General features: G+C 42.8%; 1 protein-coding gene across 3 annotated transcripts in view; it reads right to left on the bottom strand.

The window, feature by feature from the left end:
• SLC37A1 (solute carrier family 37 member 1) overlaps positions 1-17,624 on the bottom strand; it is a 35,188-nt gene extending 17,564 nt beyond the window's left edge. The window contains exons 1-10 of one of the 3 annotated variants that reach the window (XM_083854666.1): positions 17,606-17,624; positions 17,293-17,387; positions 13,663-13,939; positions 11,916-11,997; positions 10,967-11,087; positions 9,111-9,189; positions 8,156-8,291; positions 6,596-6,672; positions 4,572-4,738; positions 3,562-3,599 (exon numbers count right to left, since the gene is read on the bottom strand). In XM_083854666.1, coding sequence (XP_083710792.1) covers positions 3,562-3,599; positions 4,572-4,738; positions 6,596-6,672; positions 8,156-8,291; positions 9,111-9,189; positions 10,967-11,087; positions 11,916-11,997; positions 13,663-13,718 — 756 coding nt within the window. In that variant the 5' untranslated portion in view covers positions 13,719-13,939; positions 17,293-17,387; positions 17,606-17,624. Of the gene's footprint in view, positions 1-3,561; positions 3,600-4,571; positions 4,739-6,595; positions 6,673-8,155; positions 8,292-9,110; positions 9,190-10,966; positions 11,088-11,915; positions 11,998-13,662; positions 13,940-17,292; positions 17,508-17,605 lie in introns of those variants that run through there. The other 2 variants (XM_083854665.1, XM_083854667.1) reach the window with 2 other exon arrangements.
• Positions 17,625-27,952: the final 10,328 nt, after the last annotated feature.

Below are 27,952 nucleotides of genomic sequence, written 5' to 3'. Positions count from 1 at the left end.
ATCACCACCACAAATAAAAAAAGAATGCAAATCCTCACTGAACAATTCAGCTCAAAATCAATCACTAGGTAATTTCCCCCCCCCCCCCAAAAAAAAAAACCTGAATATGAATTTCAGTATTTTTTAGACAAATTGCCCTTCATCAATCAAATACTTCTAAGAAGAAAAAAAATACTTTTGAGGATAAACTGTGGTATTTCTGCTCCTCAGAACAGAGCTGAGGCACAAGCAGTCTTGGACATGCATTCCTCAAAATAAACCAACAAGGCTCAAGCCCCCGAGGTCTGATAAAACAGATTTTTAAGTTTTATCTTACAGGAAATCTGGCTTTTGTCAAAAACGTGATTCACAAGAAACCACAGGGAAGAAAACCCATCACCTAGAGACAAGTCATCTACATTTTTCATCAGCAGCTCAGCAGAGGAAAAATGAATGACTTTTTCATTTGACTGCCAAAAAATAAGATTTACTGTGGTAAGGAGAAAATGTGTAGGGAAAAGGACTAGACTGGGAGGCTGCACATTTAATATTCAGACTTTTTCTTCCTTTCCAGGAGATAAAAATTGCAGCCTGGTAATTCTTAAATGCACAAGCACTTTGCAAGAGGAGTTTAAGAGAGGGAAGTTTTCTGGGAATGCAAAGACAAAGGAAGTTCCTGGAGTACAAAGGCAGGTTTGTATGAACATGATGTAACTATGGGGGGAAAAAAAAGACACAGGGAGAAAAGATGAGAAGTAATAAAACCAGTTCTAAATCACATTTCCCAAAGGGGGAAAAAAAGAAATTAAATCTCCTTTTAAACTTTCATAAAGGAAGTGCAGGAATTCTGAATAAAGCCCACTGACTTCTCACTTGCATTTGTCATAGGTACAGCCCTTCAAAAAGTCAAGATTAAGCCTCCAACGCCAGCATTTAAAAGCACTTTATTGTCCTCAAGCATTTATTTGGAAACAAATTTCGGATGGGTAAATCAGAGCCAAGATGAATTCAGGCAAATGAAGCACAGCCCAGGAAACCAGAGAATAAAGAGAAAGAACCACACGCTCGAGGCTCTGTGCCTGACTCTCCATCTGTGGTTTTGGACAACTCAATGAAATCAGATTACTCACCACTGCAAACTCTGTGGAAATATTGGGCTCACGACCACGCTGCAAATAAACAGTAGACCAAATTCATCCAAGACAGTGACATCACACAGAGAGGACCCTGATCTCTGAATCTTAATATAAACCTTAAGTCCTTCCCTCGTGCTGAGCATTTATTTTAGTGGTGCTTAAATTTAACTGGCCTCATTCTTCCACAATGAGATTTAGTTTATAGCAGCAGCCAGCAGAGCTGCCTGCACCTACCCAGGACATCTGGCCAAAATTACCTGCCACAGCCTTATGAGAAAAGCAAGTGTGTACTTTTAATGCCACAAAAAAAAAAAAAAAAAAAGATTTCTAACTGTTTGCAAGAGAACACAAGGTTGTTCAGGTTGTTACTGGAATGACTGAATGAAAAAAAAAAAAAAAAAGGATGGAAAGTATTTTACAGATGCCAAATTCTAACCCTTGTGCGACATAGATGAAATATTTTTTCCCTATTTTACTACATGCTTCAATTAGCATTCACTTTTCTTTACAGTCATAAACTGTCATCACCACACCTACACCTGGACATCCTGAACTCTTACCTAGCTAATTTCCTTAATTTCTAAGGCCACCTTCCTGTGGTGAACAGAAGCTGTGAGCCCTTTCCACAAGGGTTTAGAATCCTCTCAGACTACACAGGACTGAAGTATTTGAGCACTTCCAATGACATAAAGCTCTTCCCAGGACAAGGCAAATCTCAACCTGAGAAGGGTCCAAGACAAGTGGGGAAGCCCTGTCAGAAACTCCTCCCAGATTTCCAGATGTGAAATGGCAACAGGGAAGGAAGAAGTGATGCCTTTTGCTCTGCAGAGCGACGTTTCCAGGGAAACAGAAGATCAAATGCATCTCACCCAGTGAGAGTGAGCCTGGAGCAGTGACCCTGCTGCTGTGCTAGTGAACACTGAGTCAAATGCTTCTCCTTTTCTGCATCTGGGGGAAATAGCTCCTAAAATACTGATTTTTTTGTTGAAAAAATATAATGGCAAATTGATATTCCATGTCAGAATTTTCCACACCAGCTCACTGAGACATATGAGTAACATACTGTGCTGAGCTCTTTAGTTATGCTTTCCAGTTAAACTGTATTTGAAAACACATAAATTTATTTCCATAAGGCTTAACTGGATATTCAGTAAAAACAGTGCTCTGAACTACATAAAAGGTAATGAAAATGGGATTCTTAACAGCAGGCACTGAGAGTCACTTAAAATACTCTCACACTTTACAGAAGTTAAATAAGAGAAATAGAAGTTAAAAAAGAGAAATAAAGGAAGAATACAGAGCATAGTGTGAGCCCCCACCTTGTCTCCCAGCAATAAACTAAGAATGGGAGCTCCACAGACCACCAAAGCATTCAGAAGCTTTATCAGAAGTGCTTCATATGAAGATAAAAAAAATTAAAGAGATAACAAAGACTAGAAAAGTTGCCTTCAATCCCTATTCAAGAGCATTTAAAATGTAAAACTCCATGGATCTGAAAATATAGGTGGTAAAAAAAGAGCAATCAACCCTATACAATCTACCTGTGAGACTGGCAAAGAAAATGCACAGTTCACATGAATCCACATGTACAGACAATTTCCATGTGGGATTCCCTTGGGACTTTCACCAACAGCCCTGATTTGCCCTCAGACATGGGAAACCTCATGGCCTGCTCTGCCAATCCCCGCTACTATTCCAAAAAAACACGTGGAAATGTGGCAGGCCTGATTGCACAAGGGTTCCTGGGAGCCTGGAGCAAGAACTGCTCCAGATTTTGGCTGCAGTAGAGACAAACACAGACCAGAATCTCAGGGAACACGAAACAAGATCAACCTGTGAGCACAATCCTGAACAAAACCGGGCCAGGAATGACATTCTGTTATGAGAAGTTGAACATAGCTGGTCTTCCTAATGCTCCCTTTGTTGCCTTTCCTTGCTTCTTACTTTTCTCCAATTCCATTTGGATTGCCTCCCTTTTCTTGGGTTCACAGCTTCAAGAGGCAGAAAAGGAATCATCTCACACAGTAACTTGGGATTGCCTAGGGAAATCTTTCCACCACTGACACAACTTTCTAAAATACTTAATTCTGAGCACACAAAACACCCTACAAAGATGCTCAGGAAGACTGAAGAAAAGTAGGAAAACTCAAGAAAAAGCAAAATAAAAAACAACAGAAAGAGATGAACAGTTTTCACTTGGTTTACTGTAAGAGCAACTGTTCCAAAACTTTAGTTAAATTAATTCACCTCTTGATTTATTTGCTTTGAGAGAAAATAAGCTCCTAGTTTATCAGTGAAGCACAGAAGACCAATCATTGCCTCAAGCACAGGATCAGGTACAACAGCCTGGCACAAAGAGCCACACAGACAATCTGACTCACAGAACCATCTTAATAAATGAGTATATTAGGAGGCAAAAATCAAAAAAGAAAATGCGTTTACTTACACTGGACGGTGTGCAGGAGCAACTGACATCTTTAGGATCTGAAATAAAATACCACACATAGCTAAGAGTGAAAACAAGCCTTAGAAAGGTCTCTTAAAACATTTTAAATAGTGTAACTTAATGAAAATAAACTGACAGTACAGATAAAAAGTGCTACTCTGGCAGTTCAGCCAGTTACAGAATTCTAGTTCTGTCTGCCAAAATTTACTTCCTGAGACAGGACAGTTCCAGTAAAAAGTAAAAAAAACATTCACATCTCTGAGTGTGCAGAGGGACAGGATGGGGCATTCCTCTTTAATTTCTAATTTAAAGTCTCAAAACCTGCTCCATCAGCTGCCTCCTGTAATTCACAGCACAGAGGATGGATGGCAGCACAGAACATGCCCTGCAGCCAGGTGGAACCTTCTGCTGAGGTACACTTACACCATTTATCAGCACAGGGAGCTATGGACAGGACAGTGGGCTGAATGTCACCCTCTCAGGGGAGCTGGGGAGGGGTCTGGGGCACAAACCAGATGAGGAACAGCTGAGGAGGCTCAGCCTGGAGAAAAGGAGGCTCAGGGGGTGTTTTATTTCTCTCTATAATTCCCTGACAGGAGGGGACAGCTGAGGGGTCGGGCTCTGCTCCCAGGGAACAGGGACAGGAGAGGGAATGGCCTCAGGCTGGGCCAGGGGAGGCTCAGTTTGGACAGCAGCAGGAATTTCTGCACTGAAAGGGTTGTTAAATACTGGAAAGGGCTGCCCAGGGATGTGGTAGAGCCCCCATGGAGGTGTCCAAGGAAGGGCTGGAGGTGGCACTCAGTGCTCTGGGCTGCGGACAAGGTGGGTGTTAGCCAAAGTTGGATTGATGACCTTGGAGGGCTTTTCCAACCTTTGTGATTCTGTGATTCTGACTGGATAAGCTCTTTGAAGGCTGTTTCCACCAAGTGTTCTGGGAGGAAGCTCCCTAAGTACTGACACAGCTTGAGGAACAGGAGCCCTCCATGGCTGTATCCCACTGAAACACTCACGTTCAATAAGGAACAGGAAACACACAACCCCCATGAGAGCCACGATGACTCCAGGCACCACAAAGGAGAGGCCCCAGCACGTGGACACCCAGTAAGCAGCAATCAAGGATCCCAAGATGTTCCCCACAGAAGTGTGTGAATTCCAGACTCCCATGATCAAACCTCTCCTGCATTAATAAAAAACAAACAATAAACACACAAACATTCATTATGAGCACTGATCATATGATACACTTCTGTATCAAAATGGCTGTGCATCTGTGGTGTCAGTGAAATATATCTTATTTCTTTATATCTTATTTATATATATATATCTTACATATATATTTATATACCTTATATATACCTTATTTCTTTATATCATATTTAATATATCTTATTTTCTTTAACTGATCATTTATGTTACAGTCTCCATCTGGCAATTTCAAGGCACCTAAATATTGATGAAACTGCTGTAAATACTCTGTGCATGACAGAATTTATCCTGCACTTACTGGCATTTAAGAACACCACTAGGGCTTGCATATTTCTGGATTTTTTTTTTTGATTAAAACAAATATGCTGATGCATAAAAACAAAACAAAAGTCAGATTAAAACAAAAGTCTGATGCTTCTGGGAATAAAGACCCTCCTGCAAACACATTGCACTGATAATCTGATGCTTGCAGGATGTGTCAGACTTGTCATGGAGAAGAAAACTCTACAGGATATGTGGAACAAATTCAGTATTTTTTGATGCCATTTTGGACCTGCTGGGCTCTGGTAGAACATGACACCTTCACAAGCTTGGCTAAAACACACATCAGGTTCCTGCCTGCCTGGAAATCCCAGACTGAGCTAAGGTAAAACACAAAAATCCCACTGAAGTCATGATAGCAGGGAATTTTTTTTCCCTTTTAAGTCATGGGAAAACTGCCTTGCCCTCAGCAGGATTTTACCTGGAGCAGCCTAACTTGAACAAATCTGATTCTTTTCTACAGCCTGAAGATAAGATCTAAGTCTGCTCATGGTCCATGGAATTACAGCAGAATGAAAACAAGGACCAGGTCACTGACATTTAAACCAGAGCCCCATTCACCAGCCCACTGTGTGGCACCCTAAAAGTAAAGGATGTGGCTTTTGCACAAAGCAAAGCCTGAAAAAATGTATTTCTTTTACACAGACTCCCCAGTCTTGCCCAATAATATATGACAGTGACCATTCTCTGCACTTCCTAATGGAAAATTAATTTGAGGCTACATCTTTTTAACTATCCTGTGGTTTATATGGAAATCAAATACTGAATTTCAGTACATCCTTCCCTGGAACTGATTAACAATAATGCTCTAATACAAAGGATGGTGCCACAGTAGCATTATTAAATGCTACATGCATCAACCATTATCAGAGCCAGTGGGTTTAGCATGCAGTTCTTGCAAAATGTATGGAAAATTACTGTATGGTGTGATAAAATAAACATCATGAGTGATCTCTGTATAAGATTAAGATAAAAAAATAACCAAGCAGATGATTTAAAGAAGGTGATAAAAGAAAGGTTAAATCAGTTGCCATATGTATTTTGTCTTCTAAATTTTCAAGTTTATGCAAGTGTTAGAAAAAAAGACATTATACAAAGGTATTTTTGACAGTTATGCCCTGACAGCTGTTTTGAAACACAAATGAAAATACAGGAAATTTCACATTCAAATGTCATAATAACAGCCTTTACTAAGAGTAGTTTTAGACTGTTTACATTTGCAAGAATTATTCCAATACAATTCTGAAATAATTAATCTGACAAAGAGCTACCACAGAACACTGTTTTGACATGAGGGAGACAATTTCAAACCCATCTATAAATTAAACAGCATAACAAAAGAAGCTCCTCTCAAAATTCTGGTTGCTTTGTTTTGCCTCAAAAAAAAAAAAAAAACAAAACAAAAAAAACCACAGAAGCTTAAGCAAGATTTTTAAATAGATTATAATATCACAGCCCAGAATGTATTGATCTGTATTTCCAAATCTTTGGGTTATGTGTCATTTACCTTCCTTTTCCAAACCAGTTGCCAATACATGTAACGACACTTGGCCAGCCAGTGGTTTGCACCAACCCATTAGCTATCTGAAAGTATATAAAAAACAAAAAAATAAACATTTCCTGTCATAAACCAGGCTCCTACACAATTCCTGCACTGGGAAAAGGAAGTCTACACAAATGCTTTGAATTTAGAAATTTAGTTTTGGAGGGATTTGAAAGCAGTTTTTTTCCCCCAGGAATAAACAAGTCACAAAGTTTTGTAGAGAACTTCCCTCTACCTACATCTCTATAATTAGCTGATGATTTAAATCACAGAATACTGTAATTCAGTCACATGTTTACCAAAAATCACACTGCTCTGAGCTGAACAGGGAAGTGAATTCCTCACACTCAAGCAGCAGCATAACACTTATCTCAACTTGAGCATATGGCAAAGCATGTTTGCAATCAAATAAAGCAGAAAAAAAAAAAAAAAAAAAGACAACTTTAGGGGAGACTGGATAACTTTAAAATGCTTAACAGACATCTGTAAATAAACTGAGAGGAGGAATTTAATATATTCAGGGTAAAGTAAGAACTATTTCAGCCTCCACGCTGCAGAGAACATTAACTCATCTCAACTCTTAAGAAGCTCCCTCTCTCCAATTGCACCATAACACAAATATCACAATACAAAAACCTCACATGTAAAACATTTGAACATACAACAAAAACCAACCTCACCCTACCCAACAAAAACCAATGGGGCTGGTGATGTGAGACCACCCTTGGAGTTACAGGGCTCACTGACCACATCCCACAGGACAGCTCAACCCTGAAGGAGGCATTTCCTGTCCTGGGAAACACCTGATCCCAGAAGGCTGGGGCAGGGACAGATTGGTGACAAGGTGACAGAAGTGCTGTGCCCAGGTTAGTATCTCTGCACGCCACCTTGCTCACTGCCATGCAGAGGTGCCAGAGGTGAGAGTGGTACTACAACAACACAAAAAGCAACAGTGCAAGGTGCAGACCTTCCAAAATGGCCCCAGTGCCAACTTCTACCCTGATCCTGACCTAAATTCTATATCAGACCAATGGCAAAAATTCTTGTGACACCTGATCAGAGCTCTGAAAAATCCCCCACTGTGAATCTTGTTACATAAGCTGCCTGTTCCCAGCCACACCAGTGTGGGAGATTGCTCATCATTAGCAGTGTAAATGGAATTTTCCTGCAGAGAAAGCCAGGATGTGTCACTCAAGTCTTGGCAGACTGACAGAAGTAAACACATTTGTTTTAAAACTCACCCAACACTTAAGCTTGCAAAGATCTGATTGCTGATTTGACACAGAGTCAAACACACTAATTTGCTTTCAAAGAGTTCTTTTACTAAAAAAACTCCCCACCATTTTCCAAAAATAAAGCCTGAGGGTATCCACTCTATCACTTTTCCCTGTCATCAACAAGATATTCCAGCATTTACATCCTCCCACCCAACCACTCAACACTGTGTGCAAGTGAAAAACCCCCAGTATTACCCTAAACAGCACCATGGGAGGAACTCTGTATCTAAATTAACACTGTGCCTACCTGGGCAATTATGTAAAACCACAGATTATGCACATTATAGAAATAACCCAATCCAAACATTGCAGTGAAGAGTCCACTGGCCAGCATCCCCCCTGTCAGATAGTACCGGATGGGCAACCGCTCTCCGATGAGTCCACTTGGAATACGGGAGGAAATAAAGAGAAAAGACATAATTAAAGATGAGATCACACCCCAAAAGCCTGCACAAATGAAGAATATTTTGGGTTGTTTAATTCTGGTTGAGGAGAAACTCTACTGGCAACTGCTGGCTGCCTTTGCAGAGGCAGAAGAGCAACTTTTAGCACTTGACAGGGGGAAAAAAAACCCCAACACAACTTCCAGTTCATTAATTGCTAAGTTCTGACATCTGCACAGCCATCTTTCAGGGAGATACTCATCTGGAGCACATTCAAAGTCATTTACTTACAGATTCATTTTCCAAATTACGTGTCTCCATCCATTTGAAGTGAGACTTGTCTCCCTTGCTAATGATTCAAGTGATGAAGGTTTTCTCTTTAGTCAATAAAAAGAAGCATCTCCAAACAGCAGCTAAGACTGCACACTTTAAAATGGGTTTGCTATTATTTTTAGGAGGTGTCTGCTCCCATTCTCTGACTAAAGAAAGCCAGGACAATCATTTTAACCCAATCAGTGCAATTTGGAAACTGGAGACTGATTGATTGATTTACATTCTAGATGAAAAAAAAAAAAGACAGGCTAGACTTCAATCTGGAAAATATTCCTGCACAAGGCAGTCAAGATTGGTGAAGGTAAAAAGCTTTCTGTGTATCAGAGATTGATACCACTGGGGCTTAGAATCATGCTGGGTTTTTTTTTTTTTTTTCCCTCAGCAATCAATTTCTCTCTCTCCATCAGAAACTCTGCAGTAAGAAAGCACAATATCACAGCAGTCACACAGCCTCATAAATAAACAGTAAAGAGAGTGAGGTTTTACCTTAAATACATTCCAACTGCATATGCACACAAAAATGAGTAATCCAGTGCTCCCAGTAGCTGTTTGTAGTTGCTCTTATCTGAGAATAATTTTCAAAACAAATTATCACTTTAAATGTACTAATTACTTCCCATTTTTACATATAACAAGAAAAATGTCAGTGAATGTATATTGTCATTCAATTTTCCATAGGAACATATAAACTTCAGCAAACATTTTGCCAATCTTTTATTTAACAAAAAAATACCCTTCTGCCTCTAACATACTAGGAAAATATTGGCAGGCTCATTCTAAACTCTACCTGATTTTAAACAGCATTTTGGAAAAGAAGAAACATCATTTGTTAGCAAGGTGCCCTTTTCTTATAACGCCTTAGGCAAAAGAAAATCCAAAATCCAATTTAGCAAACTTGATCAAAAGTGGTAAGATGAGTTGCATAAGCAGGAGGTCCTAACAGTCAAAATGGCTAAAAAAAAAATAATTCCATCATCAGAGAGGCTTTTAAACAAACAGCTTAATCTTTTTTTAATGGGTAAATCCTTTTGCCTTTCATTTCACAAAGCACAGAGTTCTGCTGAAAAACACCCTGCAGTTCTGCCCTGAAGAGCAAACAACCATAATCACACCAAAATGGGAACTGCAGACAGGATGGAGGGAGCAAAGGGGCTCCACCTTGATGGAATCACCGACTCTCAAGGGACCTGAGCTCATACCCAGACAAATTATTTATTTATTTGCAATAAATTGCCACAATTGCTATTGGCTTTGAGCATAAAGTCACAGACATGAAAGCAAATTCCTTCCTTCAGTGTCACCCCCAGCTTTGCCAGAAAAACACCTGAAAGAACAAGCCTAGAATGCCTTTCCAAAGGGGCAGCTTGGCAATAATGTCCATGGAAAAAGGAGGAGATTTGGGCTGAAAAGCCTCCATTAAAAAAAGTCAGTCAATATTTCAGACAAACAAATTCAATCCCCTCCTTGTTCAAGGGACAAGAAACACTCCCCAGGTTTAAGTGCATCCCACCAGGGGGACTGAATTTTTTCAGCAGACCCTGCAGCAGAATTTAATACACTGGATTTTGTCCACAGAAACCCCAGAGCTCAGATCTTTAATTATCTTTGAAGAGAGCAGGACTTTTTTTTTTTTTTTTAATTGCTAATTAAAGACTAATTAGAATGTATGGCTGCACAGAATGGGGTGGACTGGCACATTGACAGAATGGACTAATCTGTTTCACTGATGTTTCTGGGAGCAATAAAAGTGTCAAGGAATGATTCAAAGTCCCATTTAAGTCAAATACGATTAAATTAAAACTTAATTGTTCAGTAGGCAAATATTTTTTTTCTATTCAAGTGGAAGGCCAGTAAGTTGTCAAGTCTCTCCTGCAATAAAGTCTCCCCTTTTTCTTCATTAAAATGGAGAGAAAAATATTCCTTCAGGCAGATAAGGACTCTGAAAAGTTCCAATTTAGATAAGCACCAAGTAATTTCACTTAAAAGATTGCTTGAATTAAACAAGCAGAAAATGATGATTGATTTTATTCTTCATCCTTTTTTCCTAAATAGACATGCTAAAGACAAAACCCATTTTTTGACTGAAAACTGACCTACTGAAACCATCTCTTAGCTATAACAAGTAAAATAATATCACTTGTTTAAGTGACTTTAGGTAGCAAAAAATCATAAGGTAAGTCACAACTTCACTTTCTGTGGAGTAATCAGTGAGCATATAGAAAACAAAACACCCCTTCCATGCACATGTGAAGAAATATCTAGAAGCAAATAATCTAATTATGAATATCAGCTCATTATTAGGAAAGAAAATACAAAACCAAAAAAAATTCCCCAAGCTTTACCAAATGGTTCCCATCCACACTGAGAGGCATTAAATGACTTTTTGACAGGCTGGATCTGGGCAGCATATTCTTTGTAGGAGTCAAGCTCAACTTGACTTGCACAATGCTTATGCAGCTCTCCCTGAAACAGAAATGAAAATGGAAAAAGGACATTTGAAAATGGAAAATTCACTTGCAGACTGGGGACTGAGAACTCTCCTACAACAAGAGATGTAACAATTCTAGATTTATATGTACCTGTGTCAAACCTACCCAAATCAGTAAAATTGTTGGCCCTTATTAAGTGCTTGGCATTTTGCTGGGTGAAGACATCATTTCATGAGAGAGTAATGACATGGTTAGAAAAAACATTCTACAGTGAACTGGTGTTCCTGACAGTGAAAATCTTTGAAATTCTGCAGTAACATCAAGTACTTTGCCCACTGTTACTCATCAGTTTTATACAATGCAGTACTGGGGGATTTGGTTTGTGTTTGGCAAATTACAAACACTGAAAATTAAAGCAACAAACCCAGAATTAGAGCATTTGTGTCATCAGCTTCACTGGAACAGGGGTACAGATAGTGATGACTATGATGCTCAACAGTACTGGGAACACTCCTGGAAATGCCAGTGGAATGCTCAACTCATCAGTTATGAGCAACTTTTCTCAACCATCAGAATGTAAACCTCTCAAATATCTCAAATTAGATTAATTCACATGAATTAAGTGTAGGCACAGCTGTTTCCACCCAAACCCCAGACTTAGATACAATCTTCTAGGTGTGGCCTCACTCAAGTTTATCAAGCAAACATCACTGTGTGCCAGCTTTATCAATCTTTCATCTTGAAGGCATTTCAAGTTAAAATTTAACCCTGACTTCCACAACAGGATATAGTGAAAAAGACAACAACTTCCGTGTCTTACAGGAGCAGGAGGATGTTTGAACAAGGACACCACCTCTCTTACCTTCACTATACTGATAGGTTTCCTTGATAGATGGAAGCTGGCATACAGCAGGAAAGTGAGAGAGAAAATGAAAGCTCTGTACCTACAAGAGAAAAAAAAAAAAACAGAAAATTATTTTATTTAGATTTTCTTTCAGCGTCAAGTTGCACAAAACCATTATACAAGTCATTGATAATACTGGAATAGTGGAAGACAAATTTTTGGATTCTCCAGCAGCCTGAAGAACCACCTTCCCTGTCATGCTGCTTCCCATCTGCTCTGATGTGGCCTTGGGACGGAGCCTGGTGGCACATGGGACAGGCAGGACAATGTGAAAGTGCCCTGAGCCCACAGAATTGGTGTGCAACCCTCCTTTGGTGGCTATTAAATATCAGCTCAAAATTATTAAACATCAGCTGAACACACTGATAGTCAGATCCCACTCCTCCCTATCTCATTGGGTTTTGTGGTATTGCCAGGACATAAGTGATGGCTCTTTTAATTGTCAGTTTGGATAATTCCTTCTTTTCTTACTGCTTTTAGGATTTTACTTTACTTTTGCCTTCCTCTAACAATAGAAATCAGTCATTTCCAGAGATGGACAATGGGACTGACACTGGAGCACAAGAAGAGAAATTGAGCAGCTTTGGGATTGAGAAGGAATTCTCCTTTGTGCTTCACTGGTCTTTCAGGTCTTTCTCTACAGCTGAATTAAAAGGGCATCTTTATTTCACTGTCCCTGCAAGCATTAAATAAAGATAACAATCTGATCTATTCTATTCCCTATCTGTAGTTTCAATTGTTTAAGGAGAGCATTTTGTGGATTTGTGCTTTTCAAAGTACCCAAAGTGTGCCTACTGGCTCCTTCTAGCCTTGATCTTAAAATTAACATCTGTAAATATAAGTACATACATACATACAAATATCTGAGATCACACTGCCTACTACACTCCCTGATTTTTAATTAACCTTTTTCAGTGGTTTTTTTGCCTTATGAACTTTTACGTGACCAGGGTCTTGTTTTATAATTCTGTCACATCCACAGGAAAGAGTCATCCCATGAGCAGAGTTATTCACCCTCATGACTGAAAACATCCTCACAAAGAGATAAAACTGAAATTACTTTGTTCCTGCTGCTCAAGTTGCGAAAGTGTAATAAAATGGCTGAGATGGAAAGTGCTTGGTCTTTCATTTGTTATTTTTTTGTTATTCACAAACAATTGACTCAGTATTCTATCTCAGGAAGCACATGAACTGTTGCCATAAAACTTCCAGGATTAGTTTTTCCTAAAGCAAGGAGGATTTGATTTTTGTTTGGTTTTTGCTGGAAGGCTTTGCTGGTTTAGTTTTATTTTTTTAAAATATTGCAGTAGCAAGAAACCAAAACCATAATTGTACAAGTCTGTATCACCCATCAAATTATTGGGGAGAAAATACACTTCTGGCTAAGAAAAGAAAGCTGATCTTGAGCACTCCTCCCACCTAGAATCTTGAAAATGCAATTTATTCTTTCAAATACATACCTTGCACAGAAAAGGACAAAAGGCTTTATTCTCTAGCACATTTGTTTAGTAAAGGTTTGTCTGGGTTGCACAGCAAAGCATCTCCCTTTTTAAATGTCAGCACTATTTATTTATTATACAACTGGCTATATGTTCTTCCTGTATACATTAAGCAATGAAAAAAAGAAAAATTCTGAGCAAGGCAACAGATACAAGCTCACACTGGCCACAGCAAGGATCACCACCACCAACACTTGCAGACTTACCACTGATCCCGTGAGAATGAAGTGATGAAACGAATCCCAGGAGGAAGCTGAGCCATCTACACCACAGCTGGTCCCAGATCTCAGGTGACACAATTATGTACGTGTGACAGTGTTATCTGTTCTTCTGGACATGCAACAAAGATCCCCCAAAGCTTCTGGATTCCACAAATGTGGAGTATCTGCTGCTGGGCTGATCTCCTTGCAGGTTTGTGGTTTTTTCTTCTTCCTTCAGTCACGACGTGGCAAATTCTTCACTCTGCCTTTGTTTACTGCTGGTCTTCAAATAAGAGAATCTGGTAAGTAAATAGTCTGGCCGAGCTGTTTAGGGTGTTTTTTAATCATAACATTTGAATCAGCAATTATCCATTTCAGAGGCAAGTAATTAACGTCCCTAATCTTCACATGAAAAATGCAGGGGAGAATTTTAAGCCTACATAAATTGCAGCCTTCTCTGATATTTATAATTCATAATTTATTTTGAGAGCTCGGCATGGTACAAAGCAGTGGAGACATAAAGGGAAGATGCTCTCAGAACTTGACCCAAAGCCAGCTTATATCAAAACACTCTGCTTTTGTCCCACAATGACTACAAATAGACAACTCCCCAGCTCACAAAGATCTGTTTGAGCACATCAGAAACATTCATGAGCTTGCAATTTGTTCAAAAATGGCTTTAGTGTTTCCAGCCTGGAATGAGAGACTCCTCCAGCTTAAGAGTGGGTGCTGCTAAACAATGCTGCCAGCAAGGCTTGACCAGCACTCCCTCTTCCACCTCATTTCCCTGACCCAGTATCAGCACTGCACAAAGCTCCACATGGTCAGAAAGCCTTGGGAAAGAAAAAATCAAGTTTTTTTCACCACTGGAGCTCCCTACACCAGCACAAGGGAGAAGGCAGGATCACATGTGTCCTCAGTACACAGGGAAGAGTGAGCCTGTGGTGGTTTGCTTTAAACTTTTCACAAAATCCCTTATGTTTGTTCCAACGTGGGCTGAAGCCTCTTGACAATAAAAGCCTCCACAATTTATTCCAGGTACTGGAACAGGAACTGGCTTCACTCTTACCTGGCAGCAGCTCAGGCAGCTGCCAAGTCAGGCAAAAGGAGCTGTAGGCACAAGGTGTGACCACAACTCGTGTGTGCAAACCCAGACACCCCAGCAGGATGCCAGGGAACACTCCAGAGTCTGCAATGACCACACAACCCTCCTGGCAGCCCTGTTAAATGTCAGCACAAGCCACTGCCATGCTCCTGATGGGAAGCTGGTAGGATTCAGGATGAGCTCTCCTGGTAAACAACAGGAGGTGAGCCAAAGCAAGAAAGCACAACTGCCAAATGCAGGGTTAGTGTTCACCTAAGAATTTTAGGGGCTGCCACAGGGCAGGCAAAGGTGTGAGACTGTCACCTTCACTGCCCCATCTTCCTACAGAAATCAAAGCTGCTCCTCCTGAGCCAGTTAAGTGACCACAAACAGGATATGCTGTGCCCAAGCTGGCAACTTGAAAGCTTCACCACCTGCACAGGCTTTCTCCCCAGGAATAGAGGAACATTCCCCCCTCTATACATAACTGAGATTCTCACCAAAAAATCAAGGCTCTGATCCTTTACCCTAACACATTTCTGTCATACCTCTATTTTTTCTACAGTGTCCTGGTTCAGCTTGCCACCTCCCTACCCTAAAAGTGAATTGACTTGCTAATCTCGTTTGGCATGTTCCACCCCCTCCCTGGCCCTGAATCAGATTGTGCAATTAATGCAAGCCCACAATCATTCTCACCCAACACGAGTCTCCTACCACCTCTCTGAGGTGGCAAAGGTTAAAGAAAGTGCAACCCTACCCCCCTTCTTCCCCTTTCCCAACTCCAGATAAAGATCCTTGCCCTCCCTTGGTCAGACCCTGTAGTCCTACAGCCATGGTTCAGCCTGATCCATCAGAAATCCTGTCCTGAAATACAGCTGATCCAACAGAGAATATTAACTCATCCCGTGGCCACAGAATTGCCACACGGGATTAATCCAAGGCAGAAGGAGCACAAACACAAGGACTAAAAGCTGGGATTGCCCCTTACAGCCACAGCTGGCTGGTTAGGTCAGGTATCAAAATTCCAATTTCAAAACAACTATTTCTCATCAATAATCTGTGTTTGGTTGAAATGAGCTGCAGATAGTTCCAAGTGGGAGAAAAAAAGGTAAGAAAAAAAAAAGGTTGGCACAAGTAGCTCACAGCAGGAGTGAATTTTTCCTCTAGCAGTTACAGATTCATTTCAGGTTTATCCCAAACCCCATTTCTCCTCTCTCCAAACACCAACATTATTTCACCAACCACACCAAGTGAGGTGACAGAAATACCTAGGGGGGAAAAATACTTGAAAAGCCAGCAAAGAACAAACACCTGAGGTCAAACACCTCCTAAAACAGTTCTCTTAAAATACAACAGGACAGGTCAATTATCATTATAGCAAAGCAATTGTTTAGCAGGTTACTATTTAATAGCTCCAGTGCAAGCAGGAAAGGACTTCACACACCTTACAAAAGGTTTCAGGGCTCGGTGGTCAAGCCAGGCTGCACATTGTGCACCTGCTGCACAGATCATACTCACACCACCTCCCAGCAGTGTATCCTCAGGATAAATCCCATCACAAGGATCCCAGACATTTCCCAGAAAAGATGACTGGACTGTCAGCAGCACAGACAGAACTGCAGCCTAACTCTACTTGACAGGGGTTGATTTCATTTTATGTACTGCAGGCAGAAAACACCTGAGTTCTCATTTGCTTGTCAACAACTTGTTTCTGTCTCCACATAATCTCTAAGTTCCTCTGACATTCATGCATGTTTCAATAAACATAAAAAATATCCTCCAAATGATGCCTTAAGTTTCAGCTTTCATATGTTCCAGATTCCGTACTGCGTCAGTGTATAACTCTGAACTTCATATCAAGTGTTAGCAAGCTCTCCTCACAGTTTAGTCAGACAAAACAATCCTTTTCCAGCCCAAGAACATTGTTGTAGCTTCAGGTCCAAAAAGTATAAACAGTGAACTGAGGAGAGGAATTAGGGAAGATGGGACTTCATAACCTTTAGCCTTAATTGGACAATTAACCCCAATCTGTAAAAGGACCAAAACTTTCAAAAGTGCGAAAATACACCCACTGTCCATCTTGGGTGTAGCCTTGGCCAGGCTCTTGTACTGCCCAAGGTGTGTCCTTTGAAGGCCTTTTTAATAAATACCTACTTTAATCCTTTAGCACTGTCTAGCCTCTGCTCTAGGTAGCCTCTCAAGGCATCATATCTAAGCAAAGAAATTTGTGGCAATAAAACTTGTGATAACAGGTTGTAAAGATCACATTTTACTGCACATTAAAGCAGATTTTAAAAACCAAGCTATACTTCAGAAATCACACTAACAGGCTACAACACATAACCAGTAGTTTACCCATACAATTTTTTATATTTCAGTTTTACTGATGAACCCCAAGGACAGTGCCCCATGCAACCACTCAAACTTGTTTTCATGTTCTTTCATTTCCAGCAACTATTTCTGCCAATAGTGAAACCAACCCTCCACTTCCTCCTTGCTGCACTGCAACCTACAAAGCCATATTCCCGCATTTACTTTGAAACCACATTTACCTTTCAAACTTGGTATTGCTCCTTGGCTGCAGTGGCTGAAGCATTCCTTCCTGCCTATTTCAGGAGAAGAGTGGCTGGTGAGCGGCTTTTTCCCCCTGCAAACACGGCAAACCCCGGATCAGCTGTGCCGGAGAGGCAGAGGGAAGGTCCCGCCTGGTCACAGCGCAGCTCCCCCGGGGCTGAGATTAATTAATTCAGTGTCTGCAGACACCGGGTAACCAAACCCTCCCCGGGGCGTCCTCAAGGGCTCGAAACGCCTTCGCACACACGCGGATCAAATGCACACTGCGCTTAATACCCGGCGGCTCTGCACCTGAGACAGAACCTGCCAAATCCATCACTCCGGGGCCTTAAATAGCCGCGTTCCTTCTGTTTAATATAGAGAAGGGAAAGCCACAGAGGAGCACAGCCCCATGTGAGCGAGCTGGTGCCCTGGGGACGGGCAGGACCGGCCAGGGCGGCTCCGACCATCCCAAAGGTCAAGGGCAGCGGGGGCCGAGCCGGGGGAAGGGGCAGGGACCGCCTTCCCCCAGGACCCACAGGCGGGGCAGGTGTGGGGCAGGGCCGAGCTCTGTCCCCCGGACCCACAGGCAGGGCAGGTGTGGGGCAGGGCCGGGCTGTGTCCCCCGGGACCCACAAGCAGGGCAGGTGTGGGGCAGGGCCGGGCTCTGTCCCTCGGGACCCACAGGCAGGGCAGGTGTGGGCCAGGGCCGGGCTCTGTCCCCCCGGACCCACAGGCGGGGCAGGTGTGGGCCAGGGCCGGGCTCTGTCCCCCCGGACCCACAGGCAGGGCAGGTGTGGGGCAAGGCCGGGTTCTGTCTCCCGGGACCCACAGGCAGGGCAGGTGTGGGCCAGGGCCGGGCTCTGTCCCCCCGGACCCACAGGCGGGGCAGGTGTGGGCCAGGGCCGGGCTCTGTCTCGGATCCCACCGGAGCCCCGCGCCCCCGGGCCACCGACCTGCAGTGCCACCCCCGACACTGAGGAGCGCCTCCCAAACGACCAGCAGGATGAGCGGCTGCTGGCACCGCCCGCCCGTGGAAAAATAAAGGGGAGAAAAGGAGACAAAAGGTGGCGGAGCGCCGGCAGGGTGACGGAACGCCCGCCCGCTCCCCGGCACCCACAGCCGGCCCGGCCCGGCCGCCGCTCCCGAGCGGCCCCGCGGCTGAGGGGCCGCCCCCGCTCCGCCCCCGCCGCGGGCTCGGCAGGTGCCTCGCACTGCCTGCCCTGTGCTGCTGCCTACCCTGTGCTGCTGCTGCCTCCTCCTTCCTTCTCCTCTTCCTGCCTGCCAGCCTGCCGGGCCGGGCGCGGTGCGGATCGCCGCCCGCCGCCGGAGCTGCGCGCCGGGACCCGGCGGCCTGGGCCCCTCCCCGCCGCGGAGGAGGAGCCTGCGGAGGGAAAAACCTTTGCTTTAGGAAAAGCAGAGCCAGCAGGTCAGGGAGGGGGTCCTGGCTCCTTTGTTTAGACCAGGTGAGGCTCCTCTCTGGTGCTGTGTGCAGGTCTGGGCTCCTCAGGACAAGGAAGATGTGGAACTCTTGTAGCGGTGGAGGCCACGAGGATAAAGAGACTTTCCTCTGTGATGGGCTGTGGGGAGCTGGGGCTGTTCAGCCTCTAAGATAAAGGGGCTGGAGCATCTCTGTGACAAGGAAAGGCTGTAGGAACTGGGGCTGTTCAACCTCTAAGATGAAGGGACTGGAGCATCTCTGTGATGGGGAAAGGCTGTGGGAGTTGGGGCTGTTCAACCTCGAGAGGGGACAGCTGAGAAGGGCCCTCATTAATAGGTATAAATATCTAAAGTGTGCCACCAGGACGGATCCAGGCTCTGTTTCGTTGATGCTCAGCAACAGGACAAGAGGAATGGGCAGGATGCCCAGGAAGTTCCACCTGAACAGTGACCGAGCCACTGGGACAGATTGTCCAGAGCGGGTGTGGAGTCGCCCTTACTGGAGATATTCCTGAACCATCTGGACACAATCCACAATCCTGCGCCACGTCCACTGGGGAGGTTGGACCTGTGACTCGCTGTGGTCCCTTCCAGCCTGACCATTCTATGATTGTGAACTGCTGCCCCTGGTCTCTGACAGAACCCCAGCTTGCCCCTGTCCTGCCAGAGAGGGAAGAGATGCTCCCTTGTACCTGCTGTCCCCATCTGTCACCCTGGCAGCCTCTTCCACTCCAGGTGCTCCAGAGTGGTGGCCTGAGCCCTCTGCACTGCCCAGCATTGCCAGAGGGATCCCCAGGCAGGCAGCCCCCAGCCTGGGCAGGTGTGCATCGGTGCTCTCCTGCAGCACTGTCAGGCGTACATGAAGGTATTTCTGGTGCCAAACGTTACCACAGATCACACAGCAGATCATCTGAAAGCCCAGGGCTTTGTTAAAGACCAAAGAATTTATTTTAGTTGTCTCCTGGTTTCCTGATCCTGCAGTGTTTCAAAAACCATGTATTAAAGGTAGTTTATTTATATAAATGCACATTTTGTGCTGCAGGCTTATTTCTTCATCATGACCACCTCACCAGAGCAAAAATCCCTGTGCTCTTTCCTTCATCCAAGACTGAATAGCTGCTAAAGTTACCTCATGCAGGTTTAAGTTTATCTGTGTAAATCTGTGCCTTTTAAGTGTGCCTGACAAGGCACTCACTGAGGTGTCCAGTGTTGTTCTCTTTTTCCCCTCTTACCTTGTACTGCCTGTGCTGGGAATATCAGTAAAATAAACTCTGACTCCCAGTGTGATGTTCCTTCAGCCCCACATGTCAAACACTTTGACACGTGCTCAGCTTTGCTCCATGATCCCAGGGCTTCTTTCCTTTACTTTCTCCCAGTCAGTAAAGGAAGCCTTCATCCTTATTTTGACATTTGCATAATCAAGAACTCAGACTTGCATCTGAACCATTGCAAATGCAGGTGGGTGCTGTAAAATCTGCTGCTTTAAAGCTTGTTGGTGGCAGATGTTGATTCTATCTTTCTTGCTGAGATTTGTAAGTAGTGAATCAGAGATTTAAAAAAAAAATAATTTCTCCAAATGCTACAAATGTTCTACTTGAGAAGTAATGCACTACTCTTGATTATCACTAATCTTACCTGCTGAGGAGAAGAGTTGCATGAATTATGTGGCTGCACTTCTGCACCAGCATCAGAAGGAACCAGGCACTGTCTGTTCAGGCTGGTGCACAGACACACACATGAGAAAAAAGATTGGTCTTTTTACAGCAGAAAAGGTCAGACCCATCACTGTGCATCTGTATACATGGTTTGCCATCCCAAATTATCACAACAACTATTCATCATCATGCGAAATCCTCATTTTCTAAAAAGCTGTTGTCGCCTTGGCCCTTTAAAAATTCCTTAAAGAATTTAACCTTGCTTGAGTATCTTACTATTCTGTTACAAGCAGCTTGCAAAAAGCACAAGCCAAACAAAAAACCCTGATATTTTTCATACTTAAAACATTAACTGCATCTCTCATTCAAACAAATGTTTCCTGTAATCTATTCCCCCTGGCATCACAGAAACCTGCTGGCTGCCACACTTGGCACAGCTGCTGTCTCTGCTATGCCAGTGTGGGTCACCAGCAGCTACAATTGCCAGAAGCCATCAAATAAATAGGAATACAGGGAGAAGCAGCAGCAGGAGCTCGTGCTGCTGGTTGCACAACAACCTGCTGGTTGGAGCATCACAGAGGGGCCACAGGTCAGGCAGAGATAAAAGGAGACCTACATGGTTAAAAAAACAGAACACGCACACAGACAAGGCTTAAAACAACATGTGTAATCTGGAGCCTCACAGAAAAACAAACAGCAAACACGCTTTGCTAGTTGCTTTCCAGAAGGAAACACAAATTAAGGGTTTGGTCCAGGAAGTTGTTGTGCTGGGTAGGATGTGTGGCAGCGGTTTGGCTTTTTAAGCCCCTGGCAATGTTCGTACCGGAGGAAATAGAAAAGGATGAGTTCTTGTCTGCAAAAGCAAACAGAAGTAAAGATGTATGAGTTGGCAGATGCTTTCGTGTGCTTGTGATGGTGCTTCTCTCAGGAGAGATAATCTAATTTCCTGGTTGACAGTTAAATTTTACTTTCACAAGTGGTGCTCTTAACTCCTCAAGTCCAGACAAAGCAAAACACTTTGAAGTCAGTGGATGTCGGTGTCATCTTTCCTTCACTGAATAGGTGATGCTGGCTGAGCACAGGTCTGGATGCCAACTATTGCATCCCTTATCTGATTAAAATATTTATTTTCTTTCCAGTAAATTGCATAAAAATATATATTTTATGATTCATAATTGCACAGATGGAAAAGACCAATCTGTTTGGCCAAGGAGTGATTGCTTTGTCTTAGGGGAGTAAGAAAATTCATAACTTATTTACATAATAATGGGTTGTTAAATAGTATTTGACTATCTAAAAATTGATATTTACTTAGACTTTATTCCCGACAAGTGACAGGATTCTGAGGACTGATATAATCACTGGTTTTGGCTGCCTTTATTAGTTTTACATGTTTTGTTTTCCCAACAGAGCAGCTGGAATATTGTATAAACAATTGACATCAGCACTGGGTACAATCCAGATATAACCTGCCATCGAGCTTTGGCAGACAAAACCAAAAAATACCCAAAGGAGCCAGAAAAAGAGAGGCTTTGAAGGCTGTGCCTGTATGTTTGGGAGTAGATGGGCACTTGGAGGGGCACATTATTGAGCTAACACATTATGTCCTGCCTGTTGAGAAATTTTAGTGCTGGCTCAGTGCCACACGAACATGACCACAGAATGTCCACACTGGTACTTTCATTGCGTGTATCTTGCCAGAAATCCAGTGGGAATCACCAGCTTTAGGAAAAGACACCAGCAGACAATACCACTGGGCCAGCACAGGCTTTTGCCCAGGGTATTACCTGGGTACTAAAGATGACTTATGAAGAAAACACCCTGTAACATGTGGAACATGGACAGGGAGGGGCAGTAACATTGTATAAAGATGCCGACATAAAATAGAAATTGGTCAGACTGGAGGGGCCAATTAGAAATTACAGCATTTATTTGAAGCCTGTGAGTTTTCTATTGGGCTCTGCCTGCTCTGACTCTTCCCAAGGCTTTCCAAGGGGCTGGAGAGTGGGATGGTTAAACCACCTCCTGCTGTCTAAGGGAAGGATCTGTTTAAAAAGTGGCTGTAGCAGCAGTGGTGCTTTTTGGGGATCTGCTGAAGGGAGCCCTGGGCAGAGCTGCTGGCCTGTTGCTCCTGGGATCAGCGGCTCCTGTAGCAGGGATGGAGGTTCCCTGGAGCAGCTCTCACACCTTCAGCCACCTGCTCACAGAAAAATTAGCAAGAATGTTCTGAGAAAGCAGAATTTAAAACAAAAAACCACAAAAACACAACCAAAGCCAAAACACAACCAAGCTGTATTGTTATAGATGGAATCTGTAAAACATCATTAGATCATCATCCGTTACAAAATGCGAATCTATTTTGAGGAACTTATCTTGAAGAATTTAATTCTGCTTCCTGCAGGAAATGGGATAGTTTTTCTTATTATTTTGCCCTTATTTCTACTCTTAAATTTCCTGGAGAACTGTGTGGAAGTGCAAGACATGGCTACAGAAACAATTGCTGAGGAGTAAACAGAGCTGATTAGGCAGGTATGCTGCTGGCAGATTTCCTTTCTCCTTGCTCATATATTTGGTCACTGAAGGGTAGTTAAAAGAGAAGGGAGCACTGAGGCATATTGTAGCAGAAATCAAATACCAGAACCATGGTAAAATAGCAGACCAGAACTTACACTAAAGCAATTGCCTTGAAGTCATGAATAAGAAGAGGAAGTATAAAGCTGACAGGAATGAGGAGACAGCAAATTAGTCCCATCTACCTCAATTATTTCATTATTGTCTATTGAATTAATTCTGAATTACCAGATTAGGACTTCAGGGGGTATAGACAAAAAGATTGGGATGCTTGAGCTTTATGTCATTACAAGCTCTGCCTGGATAAAGAAGTTTAAGCTTGGGGTTTTATTTAATGAAAAAAAACCAAACCAAAAACACCTTCAGAGAAAAATAAAGAAAACTGTAATATTGGTGCTGCATTATTCTTATATATACGTAAGATTTTTTTTTTAATCTCATGAATGCCTACTGCTTTCTTGGCATCACTAGTAACATTGACTGTCATCAAAGTCTTGAGAAAAGACATCAAGAACAATTTCCTAAAAGGAACCAAAGTGACCTCTGTATGTCCCCACTGCACTTTAGTGGAAAGGGAGACCCCTTAGGTAGAAGGAAAAACCTGACAATTTTCCCAGATGTCTGAAGAATGGAATGCAGTCTGTACTTCAAACTGAGCAGTGAGGTCAGAGACATGGGAGGCAGGATATAAATACAGCAGAACACTTTCCCTTGGATAATCTGCAGGAGGGAAATGAAAGGTCACATTTAGCCAAGAGACAAAAAAGCATTATCTGTATTTCAAGAATGGCTTTCACGCAAACTTAAGTTTTTGAATCGTCCTGCCTTCAGGATATGCAATGTTAATTGTACTTGGAGGAGGCAGTTTTAAACTGAGTGGCCAGAAAGGTCATTTGCTTGTTCCTCTGACTTAGTTATGAGCACAAAAAGAGGCCATCTTTTCTTGGCATACACACAGAGTAAGCAGATTTCATTTTGTCAGTAAAGAGCTTAAAAAGAGCTGGGTGGAAAGAAGTTCCCATTTTGCAAAGGATTTTGACATTTAAGCAATCTTGCTTAATTCTCAATTCAATGCAAAAACCCCAGTGTATGGAAGTTAGTGACAGTAAATTCCATTTTGTCCACTGTTTGTTCCCATGATCTCAGAAAATATTGAAAGTGTGCCTGAAGATATTGCAGAATATTAAAAATACCTGAAATGTATATTCCCAAACAAGAACTCCCCTTAGGATAATATTTCAATTCCATAATCCCACATTTTTTCCTCCAAAAAGGCTGTTGAAAACAATCTGGTTTATATTTAAGTGTCAGGAGGAACAGATCTGATTTCATTAAGTTTTTCCTGGCAGCTCCTGTTTACACTTTGCTAATATCTGTTACCAGCCATGCATTACACTTTTATAAGGAAAAAAGATGGAAATTACAGTCTTCTAAGAGAGAAAAAAAGTATTTCCTTGCATATTTTTGTTCTTTAAAGTCTTGTCAAAAGACACAATCCTGCCCAGGTCTGCCCTATCAAAAGCAATGTAGGATCACTTGCATCTCGAATTGAGCCCGGAGCAAAACTCAAACTGATTTGAGTGCCAAGGGCTGGCGCTCCCAGAGTCACCAACTCTGTCAGGAATGACTGAATGACGTGTGAAGTGAGGAAACCAACCTGTGAGTCAGGCAAATTATCTCCACTCGTCCTGTTAATTTTGACGGCAGAAAATGAAAATGGAGCTCCCTGCTGGCAGGGTGGAGAACAGCCGGCTCACCGTGACACTGCCCCTGGAAGAAGGAAGCATGTTAGGACAGGGGCAGAGATCAGTGAGTTCCTGGAGAGCAGGAATTCCAAAGTGCACTGAGTGGGAATTAAGCAGCATGCTGCCTTTACCTGGTCAGAGGTCGTGTGTGCACCCTGCTGTATTTTTATCACCCCTTTGAAGCAAGGCACCAATTGAAACCTAGAGGTCAAACAGTCCTGTAGTTTCTAATGTTCATTGTGCAATGTGTGTTTTCAGAGCTTGGTCAGTGCTGGAAGGAAGTGCAGTTCAGGTTGTTTCACAGGCCTGGCACAGCAGTACTGGGGTTCCCAACACTTCTGAGGGTCCAGCCTTTGCAGAGAAATGGCTTAAATCAATTAGCAAGACAGCATGATTGGAAATGTCTTTAAAAATCAAAAGGGTTTTAATAAAGGAAGAAAATAATACAAACACAAAGAGTAAAGCCAAACACGGTATAGGGACAGGTCCCATTCACTTGCTACAACACCCCTAAAATGTGTCAAGCTTCTTTGTTCTGTCTCTTTAGTACTCAATAGTTCAGGTGGGCTATTTGCATTTTGGCCCAATGAAATAGGGAACGGGCTTTGAGTTACACTTTCTAAGCCCAGTCAATGCCTCTGTGCTGGCACTGACCCAGTTACTGTCAGGACAGCAAAGAAGTTTCCGGGTCCTTTACCTTATAGGAGATGCAAGAGGTGAGTCTTAAAATTTTCCCTATATGGAAAATACTTGCTGGGGGTGTGGGGTGCAGGTCAACACAGCAGCATTTTCCCTGCAAAATCCCTGAACTGCAGAAGTCTCCCCCTCCTAAGAGAGAGTAAAGTCCAAGGAGAAACAGGAGCATAACTGGCCTTAAAAGTGCTTTTTGGCCATTTCTCTCTGCAGAGGATATGAAAACTAAAAGAGGATCTTAAAATCAAAGTGAGGACCTGCAAGGCAGGATAAAGGGACATCCAGGACTGTCCTCTTTCCCACATGAGGCACCTTCTGGCATCTTAATCCCAGCAGCCTTTTCCTTCCCCTTCCCTGTGTTGTTGTATTTCTGTGTTTTTAAGCACCTCTGGCAGGCTTTGGATTTTAGTGGAGCTCTGGCTCCCTGTGAGGCTTCTGTCAAACTCAAACCAGGAGCTTCCTCAGGGCCACTCACAGCTGTGGCAGCTTCTGCTGTCCCTGCCAGGGTGACTGGCAGTCGGTGCTGGCAGCTGCCCGCTCAGCCAGCAGCAAGGGCAGAGCAGGTAATCAGCACAAATTACCCTTTTAGGAATTTGGACAAATGAAATTTGTATACAAGATCAGCAGGACCTTAAGAATATTGGTGCTTTGACAGAAAAGAGAAAAGAACAGGAAAATAAGGATGATAGCAGACCTCCTTTCAACAGTGACATACCTGGAGCTTAACTTTAATCTGACATTGAAATATATCCAAAATCAACTAGACGAGAAGAAACTACGAAATAAATTCTTCTTGTCATTAATTATACATAAGCTGTAGCTGTCCTCACAAGACAGTTTCTAGGTACAGAAAACTTTAAATTACGTCTCCTTGTTCAAGTAAAATGATCCTGTCATAAAGTCATTTATTCTGTCTGCCACTTCCAGGTGCTAAGCAGTTTAACTTTTATAAAGAAAGAGTTCTTAGCTGCTTCTCAAGAAAACTGAGTTGCTTCAGACCCTTTTCGTCCTTCAGAACTCAGAAACAAGCAAGAGCAGGTAATGATCATTATTAGTGGTCATCCGGGGGAGTGACTGATGTCTTGTCGCTGCTTCCTGTTTGTGTCACAGCTGTTCCCTGAGCCACGTCACCTTCCAGACCAAAAGACACATCTGGTTATTTTTGTCATCAAATTTCACAGGGAGCACCTCCCTACGCATTCCAAACATTAATTCCCTTGTCACTCTGAGCCTCAGTGTCTGCTTAGAACGAATTTGCCACACACAGACCAAGTGAGCACTTTTGTAACTAGGGACATTACCTTATCACAGATAAAAGAATGTAGCCAGTCTTAGGTGCAAGGGAGAAACAGGAATCATCAAGAGTAAGAAAGAAGGAACTGCACAGACTGTGCTTCAGATAATGTGCAATTGCTTATTAACAGTGCATTATGCAAATTAGGCTTCCCTAGTCGAATGCTGGGAGTGTGCAGGAAAGAGAAATAACCATACAGTTTGGAGTCAATAAATGTATAGCTTCTTAATGCTTTGCCAGGTAGCAAAATTTAATTTCAGTGTTCTTAACTGCCTTAAAGGCGAAGTGCTCTCAAATTAATTACTGGACATTAACTCAGAAGCTGGAGGGGTTCCTATGAACATGGAAGTATTTAGCAATAGTATCTTCCTTTTTTGTCTTTACCCAACTGAAGACAAAAAGAGACTTGCCACAGAAGCAACACCTTATTGCTATTTATACATTCTTTAAATACTGGCTGTTTAGATTCCTACCTATGAAAAGGAAGAAACCCCCCCTGAACATGGTGTCTCTTTATGTATGATGTGTATGATGATCCTGTTTTTCTTCTGGTTTGGGTGGTGAAGCTTTGATTTAGGGCATAAAGTGACCTCCACCACATTTTCCAGCCACTTGCCAATCCTGTCTACCTCAGAAGCGTCACCTGCTCTGCCCAGTGCTTGTCTTGCTTGCTGTTTTTCACCAAACATATTCTTGCCTGGCTCCTCTTGTGAATCCTTGGCCATTAAATTACTGTGCAATTGATGGTGAGGTGATTTGCCTGACTCCCATACGAGAGAAAAAGTGGACTGGTATTTCTGAACATCAATAAACCTGCCAAAAAAAAAAAAAAAAATCTAGGTGGAGGAATGGGTTTAAAATCTAAAATGATGTTTTCAAGCCAGACCAGCTGAACTACTGGCAGCTCTCCAAAGGCTGAAGGGATCTCAGGTCACATCCCAGATGTCACCAGTTTCAACACACAAAAGGCACTGGCTGGGAAAAGCTGAGGGGAAGAGGCAGAGGGTTGAAGGGACCTCTGGAGATCCCCCAGTCCAACCCCCTGCCAAGGCAGGGCCACCCAGAGCAGTGACACAGAACACATCCAGGTGGGTCTGGAATGTCTCCAGAGAGGGAACTCTGTGTCCTCCCTGGGCAGCTGTTCCAGAGCTCTGCCACCCTCAACATAAAGAAATTCTTCCTCATGTTGAGGTGGAAATCCTTGTGTTTTATTTCATGGCTGTTGCTCCTCATCCTGACGTTGGGCACCACCAAAGAGTCG

This window comes from Zosterops lateralis (assembly GCF_965231275.1).
Source record: "Zosterops lateralis genome assembly, chromosome: 2".
Taxonomy (NCBI): Eukaryota; Metazoa; Chordata; class Aves; order Passeriformes; family Zosteropidae; genus Zosterops; species Zosterops lateralis.
Note: the sequence above shows the minus strand (reverse complement) of the source record. Positions and strands in the feature narration are given on the sequence as shown.